This window comes from Dendrobium catenatum, unplaced genomic scaffold (assembly GCF_001605985.2).
Source record: "Dendrobium catenatum unplaced genomic scaffold, ASM160598v2 fragScaff_scaffold_1679, whole genome shotgun sequence".
NCBI lineage: Eukaryota > Viridiplantae > Streptophyta > Magnoliopsida > Asparagales > Orchidaceae > Dendrobium > Dendrobium catenatum.
In genome coordinates, this window is record NW_021320141.1 from 222,603 (window position 1) to 230,082 (window position 7,480).

Genomic DNA, 7,480 nt, shown 5'->3' on the forward strand with positions numbered 1-7,480 from the left:
TAGCAGTGTAGTTGTCGGCATTGGTTAAACGCATACATTTGCTAATGATGATGATGACGACGACGAACATTGATACTGATCGACGAGCATTTATGATAACAATCATAATTTAGTAGTATCTCAATATTTTAATAAAGTTATAATTTAGTGGAGTTTGACTTGTTAGATTCACTCATTCAATGTGCTTATTTTGACTATATGCATATAAAATTTGAAGAATCTCGACTTTCTTAAGAATGGAAATCTTACCATAAAAGGGCACAGCCCACTTGCAATTTGCAAGAGCAAAACTGCCAAATAAAAAACCATAATAATCTACACATTCTTTGATGTTTGCTTCACAAAGAAGAGGAGGAAGCTCGAGCTATCTACACTTAGAAAAACAAAATCATCAATGACTGCAAAACGCAAGAAATTAACCTCACTAACAGCTCTGGCTCTGTAAAGAATCAATACTGCATTTTCTTCGCCTTCTGTTACTCCATCTCATCACCAGTTAACCATTTTTAGTTTCAATATTGCAAAGGCTCCCTGATTTCTTCTATCTGTGCTTTGTATCTTTTCAAATATACTGTGTGCGCTGTATTTCCAACTACGAATGGTAAAAATGTAAGAACCAGTGGCTCTTCTATCTTATTATACGTGGCTTTCCACAAATACATCCTGGAAATGGATTTGCATAAAAAGATTCTTCAAGCTTGGGAAATTCACCAGATTCTCTGTAATATGGAGCACCAATTCGTTCTCTGTGAAGTTTCTTCACTTTTGATTTGAATTGCTTCAATGAGATCTTCCCTTGGTCAAAATCATCAACCAGTTTCACAAAATTTAACCTGCAGGTCAAAATAAATCATCAGCAGAAATGATGTTGAACTATGAGAATCATGTAAAGTCAGTTCTGCTTCTAGGCTCCAAGAATGAAAAGGTTTTTCAGTTCTGCTTAGACAATATTTTTACTTGGTTGCTTCAAAAAAAAATTAAGCAGACTTGTTGCAGAAATTTAATAGAATATTAACTGTACAAGTATTCCAAGGCTATTTGGACCTCTGAAATGTCAAAATTTCTATTAATTAGGTCTCATTTGAAAGAATTTTCCAAAAGTTCAGCATTGGAAGCAAAAGAAGCATATAACTAGTTAGTTTCCAATGGCCTTAGCATATCGAATGCATAACACACACAAAGTTGGGGGGACTGTTAGGCCGGTTCCTCCCAGGGCCGGTTTGGGTCTACAGAAGGCGCTTTTATTTGGTTCGGTTGACCGGATGCAAGAAACATCCGGTCCTAGGCAAAAAAACGCTTGTACCGAGGTGTAACGAGTTTTTTCACACCTCGGTACATGCGTTTTTTTGCCTAGGACCAGATGTTCCTCTGCATCCGGTCGGAGGACGTAATAACGGCTCCTACAAGAGGCGGGTTAGTACCACCTCCTTCACTCTTTACCACCCACAATAGTGGGTCCCACTATTCAAATTTAATCCAAAAGGAGAAAGGAGGGGGCGGCTAGGGTTTTGGAGAGAGTTTGGATTTAGAAAGTTTATGTATTAAATAGCATGAGGTGTTTTAGGGTTAGGGTTATGCTTTGATTTGTTTCTCTTGAAGTTTCCTTGGCGTCTTGGGCTCTAGACTTCTCATCTAGAGATTGGGAGAGAACGATCTTCCTCTCAAATTGAGAATCAATTGTATCTTGCTTTTTGTTTAATTTTGCTTTGAATCCACTACTACAATCTTTCGTTTTGAATTGATTCATTGAGAATATCGCATTATTTCCTCTGTTTTTATCAATTATTGCTAGGATTGCTTGCGAACTCAAGTATTTCCTCTTTGGATTACTTGCAAACTCAAGTATTTCCTATGAGGGACATACCTATCCGGATTGATTGTCTTTTTGAAGTTCTCAAAGCGTCTATGCCCTTGAACAGCCTTTGCCATATTTCCATCATAAGTGTAAATAAAGACATCACTCTGGAGAGCAACAACATAATCCAAACCAGCAAGCATGTTCTGATGATTTATGAAAGGCCTAAGCTCCTCTTCTGTAGAAAGGGTTGAATGGGAGTAGATGTTTGGGAAATCATCAGTCAGATACTTCATACTATAATTTCCAAAAGCTTCACCAGCCACCAAGTATATGTGCGTGCTAGATGGAAATCCCAATCCTTTGAGAAGAAGAGAAGTTTCTCTGGGAGTTAAAGGGCAACCTCCCTGTTTTCGTCTCTCCGAACCATCAATTTCCTTCTCCTTCCAATGGCTAACCTCATAGCGCATGTCAAGGAGTTCCTCCTCTTCCCTGGATGTCAAATTATGGCTACAACCTGTAAAAGCCAGCATGTCCTTTTCATATCTGTAAAAGAAGAAAAAAAAAATGCATCCCAAAATTTTTAAACAAAGGAGAGAGAATAACAAAGGTAGAGAAAATGTACAGTACAGAAGACAGCAAAATAGTTTGAAGCAGGGTATCACCTCAGAAGAACACACTGCAGATCATGTGATAATTAAGGCTTCATTTGGGACGGCTTTTTTATTGTTTCTTAAAGCAGTTTTTTAGTACATAATTTTAATTTTTTTACTAAAAAGCAACTTTAAGAAGCAATAAAAAAGCCGCCCCAAATGAAGCCTAAGTGGGCTATGAGGAAATATATATGATTACTTCTCACAGCAGTTGGAATCCCAAAGAAATAAGGAAGATAAAACATACAGATTTCTTATTTCTCAATAACATTTAGAATTCGTTTGGGATGGCTTTTTTATTGCTTTTTGAAACAATTTTTTACTACAAAAATTAAAATTTTTGTACTAAAAAACTGCTTCAAGAAGCAGTAAGAAAGCTGTCCCAAATGAGGCCTTAGAGTTTAAAAAACCTACAAAGAGCTAGTTGCTCTACGTTGATTGTTAACAAAAGATAGGATATCCCTAAATTGCACATATAACCCAAAAAAAAAAAATAATGCAAACAAAAAAATAGAAATATCATAAGAAAAAAATTTATAAATGAATTTTCACAAAATATTTCACTTACAAAAGGAATTACTAGAAAACTGAAATTATATGCCTAAATCAGATTACCTTAGATGAAGGGCAACATATGGATGTCCATGTAACCTTATTCTTGAAACAAGGGTTGCACCATGTTCCTCAATTGGAGCAGAATATTTCAGAGCTCTGTAATTCGCCCGACATCTCAATTTCTGAATAAAGGCCGGAAGACCGTTATTTGCAAGCCGGGAGTCTGTGTGAGTTAAATACAGAACTTTGTATTTTTTCAGTAGAGGGAGGACCTCTTCTTTGTAATATTTGACCTGTATTAAAGACGTTAAATTATCAATATTATGATGAAAATAGGAAAAATACAGAGTAGATTGCACTTCTGTCTTTGACTTTAACCTTAGACCAAGATATAGGAGTTATGTTAAAAGGTTCAGTCTCTGCAAAGGAAGCTGGCAATGCTTCAACTATATGAACATCATCCTTCAAGATCTTGATAAAATGTTTCCAATCAAAGAGATCCTTAAAGTTACTGAGAATATAAACTAAAATGCCTCTGTTATTCTGCATAAGAAATCAAAAGTACTAATCTGAGATGGTAAAATAAATGAAGGAAAGTGAGATGGAACCTATCATCTGCCCAAAAGTTTGAATGGTCAAGCGAAGGGAGCACAAGAGTTGCTTTCATAATCTTAACAATGGCGACCATATCACAGATCTGCATTCTAGAAACAAGACAAATGATGGCATTGTATAAAGGTATTTCAATAGCAGCCAAATTGAATCAATAAAAAACATTCAGACCCCAAATCTCATCTGATTCAATCCTCCATTCGCATTAACTAGAATATATCCATTTGTCTTGGCATCAACATCTGCAAAACCGGGAAAAGAAATCCCTGAAATTTTGGAATTAAAATTATTGGGATTTTAACATACATAACACCTAAAACTATTGAAAATATATATTTAACATCTACACTTCTATATTTACTAATATAACACCTAAAATCTCTCTTTTAATCAATTCTAACATTCCGTTTAAACCTTCCGTCAAAAATCACTATCAACAACTGTCTTCATCGTCAATGGCATCCTTTCACAATGAATACAAGTATCTCATCGCTTCAATGGAGTGGTAGAATAGAAGGAAAGGGAGATTTTATGTGGTATATTAATAAATATAGATGTTTTGGTGTTAAATATATATTTTTGATAGTTTTAAATGTTATGTATGTAAAAATCCCAAAATTATTTTACAACAGTATTGAACACGAACAAAAAAACCTATAAGACCATAAAACATGTAAAAGGTCAGAAACCAGGGTAGATCAAATTACTCTTATAGTTTGCTGGTTCAATGCATTGTGTGAAATTCTCGTTGTTTGGCTTAGCCCATATTTCAGCGTTCTGCTATTGGAGAAGCTGTTACTAAACAGATGAAAAGCTTAAGTTTATGCTGATATGAATAACTAGTAAAAGCATAAAACGACTTGCCTTAAGTAATTTTTCATGAACTCCATCTATACCTGATGATAACGTCATCAGAAATATATCATTTTCACTTCCTCCTTTCAAACCAGGATTATTTGATAGCCCTGCTTTCCGACTGGTGTATTCAGCAGACAATCTCTAATAAATGTAAGCACAAAATTAAAAAGATGGATCTATTTGAGTAACACTGTCTGAATCTAAGTATCTGCAATTCCAAGCCAGTCTTTACTTTAGAGTTTAGAACAACCAGCAATAGTAGGATGAGCTTTCGGTTCAAAGTAGAACCTCAAGGATAAAATGAAATCTCTGATCACTTAAATCAGGAATATATAACAGAAGAAGAATAGTACTTAGTAGCTGGCATCCCCAAAAGTTTCAAATACCACAATGCCCCCAAGATTCTAATGAGATCCCAAGTTTAATGCCAGTCAGCATATAATCCCAAATGAGGGTGATGTGAAACCATGCAAGTAAAGAAGAACTTCTTGCGGATATTAATATTTGATTACTAAAGCTTAACTAGTTATAAACTTCTTGTTCTCTCAAATTAGGCGTTAGAATTATCAAGTAGAAATTTTGTAAGGCATGCGGTTACAACTAGATTAACAGGATGCTTACAAGTTAACAACATAAAATAGAGAAAGTAATGTTACGACAAAGAAACACTAATCGACGGTTTAAAAAATAGATTTGCTCACCTTGGGTCCCTCACTCACACTCATGGTGGACGTACTTTAGTGGAGGAAGATAGAGAACAAGCTAGCGATGCCACCAGAAGACAAATGACGCCCAAGGTGTAATTCGTTGGAAAGGTGGCCGGGGAAGGGGAATCCACGAGTCGACCAGTGAGTATCCAACGTCCGGTAGGAATGTGCTCTTTGATGGATGGTACCAACGTGAAAACGATGCGATTTAAATAATCTTCCACGGAAGCATCCACGTCTAGGTTCACATCGAAGAAATGAGATTCGAGAATGTTTGTTCATCCTTGATCATCATATAAGAAACCATGGTCGGCTTCGGGATCAGCCATGCATAGCGATGTTGGCGGTTGAAGAAGAACAAGCTTGACATTTGTGAGGAGGAAGGGAGAGGATGATGGGAGATGACTTGGGGAGGGTGAGGGCGACTAGTGTTAGGGTTTCTTTTGGATTAAAGCCAAGTGGTTTGGGGGGAGAAGGTGAGGGGAAAATCGGAAGTCTAAATTTCATATTTTCATTAGAGAGGGAGAGTCAATTTGAAATTCAAATCAACCCAATTAAGGGATTAATGGGGCCGGTGGTTATTAGGGAATTTAGGGAGTGATTAAAAATGTTGCTTAGGTGGCAAAGTAGAGAGAGAGAGAGGGGGCCAGCACTATGGGGATTTAAATTTGTGTCTATGTTCAATGTAAGTGGGGCCCAGGTGATTGAATAATTAATTAAATCAAATTCTGAATTAAATTCAAATTTGATTAGATTTGAATAGTTTCCTAATTGGGTTTTATCATTTAGGGAGGGATTTGAAATTCAAATTTCAATTTCAATTAGGAAACTTCCTAAATGACAAGGGGACAAATTAGGAAAGCAATGAAAGCCTACTTGAATTTGAAAATCAAATTCCAAGGCTTAGCCTTGGGTTGGCCAGCGGGTGGGGGGGCAAAGGGGGGCGGGCTTCTTGGGTGTTGGCTCCGGTGAAAGGGGGTTTGGGGGATTTGGGCCGGACCGGGGGGGGGGATCAGGCAGCTAAGGGAAAGGGGAGGCGTGGGTTTGCTGGCTGGGGGTAAGGAGGTGGATTTGGGGTGCCGGAGGCTAGGATAAAAGGGAAGAAAAGAAAGAAAAAACCAAAGAACCAAGAGCTCTCACGAAGGGTGCTGTTGGGTATTTCTTTTGAGCCTCTCCTAGGCTACTCCTCTCCTCTCAAGCTCACAAAATCATGAACTCAAAAATCTGAAATTTTCTATTGATTCAACATTAACCTCATACAAAGACAATGACCTCTATATATAGGTCTCAAGAAAAGAAAACAAAGTGACTCATATGCCCCATGGGCTACAATAATGACTCAACATCCATATGGGTAAACTAGTAAACTGAAATAGAAAAATACATGAAAATAAATCAAAGATATAGACTCCGAATTGTAGCCGTCGATCTACGATTCCTCCGATGGTACATGTGTCAAAATATCTGACTGATGTCCTCCTCAGAGGGGCAATCCTTTACCCACAAGGGGCAATCCCTAGCCAAATTAGTTGCTTGGTGGAAAATACAATGAGGTAGATTGAACTGAAAATATTACAAAGAGAAGTTAAGGAAAAAAACATTGACATCTGGCAAAAAGATGTTATAACCCAACACACAAAGCTTCAAAGAAGTCTCAAAGTAATTTGGATCATCAGTCACATAGAGCAATCCTAATTTAAATGGCAAACATAAAGATGCATAATCAATCAACCATCACAAAACCCTAGCAATAATTTATAGAAAGATAAGCTTAGAAAACATTGGCAAACAATTGTTGATTGTGATAATTGCTCCAAGTTGACCTGACCAAGCACAATAGAAATGACATGCAAAGGACAGAATGTCGCACAAATATTGTCTGCAACTCATCAACCAAAAGATGAAATCACCTAAATGGTGTATGTTCGCAAACAAATTTTGCCAGTGCGTATGGGACAACAAAAATCGCTATGATTGACACCCTTGTTTCCCAGGATCTTCGCACAACGAAAATAAAAAAAATTGTGCACGTGCGAAATGACGACGCAAGTTCAATGTATGCAAGCGACAAGAATATGAAAAATAATAATAATAACAATAATAATAAGAAGAAAGAAATCAATGCAAATTTTATAATAATAATATTTCTTATTATTAAAAAGTATAAATTAAATTAAAAAGATAAATTGCATTTCTTCACCATTCTCTTCCATATCCTGCCGCACAAATTCTCCATGCCACTCGTACCCATCCGACGCATGTTGCCTCTCTCCTCTATCAATCAAGCTTCCTATCACTCT

General features: G+C 36.8%; 1 protein-coding gene across 2 annotated transcripts in view; it reads right to left on the reverse strand.

The window, feature by feature from the left end:
* Nucleotides 1–205: 205 nt before the first annotated feature.
* Nucleotides 206–7,480, reverse strand: part of LOC110102269 (O-fucosyltransferase 35) — a 14,245-nt gene continuing 6,970 nt past the window's right edge. Inside the window, exons 2-9 of one of the 2 annotated variants that reach the window (XM_020830534.2) lie at nt 4,480–4,614; nt 4,323–4,392; nt 3,787–3,881; nt 3,612–3,700; nt 3,382–3,514; nt 3,064–3,296; nt 1,865–2,341; nt 206–833 (exon numbers count right to left, since the gene is read on the reverse strand). In XM_020830534.2, the coding sequence (XP_020686193.1) occupies nt 629–833; nt 1,865–2,341; nt 3,064–3,296; nt 3,382–3,514; nt 3,612–3,700; nt 3,787–3,881; nt 4,323–4,392; nt 4,480–4,614 (1,437 nt within the window). In that variant the 3' untranslated portion in view covers nt 206–628. The remainder of the gene's footprint in view (nt 834–1,864; nt 2,342–3,063; nt 3,297–3,381; nt 3,515–3,611; nt 3,701–3,786; nt 3,882–4,322; nt 4,393–4,479; nt 4,615–7,480) is intronic. The other variant, XM_020830535.2, reaches the window with a different exon arrangement.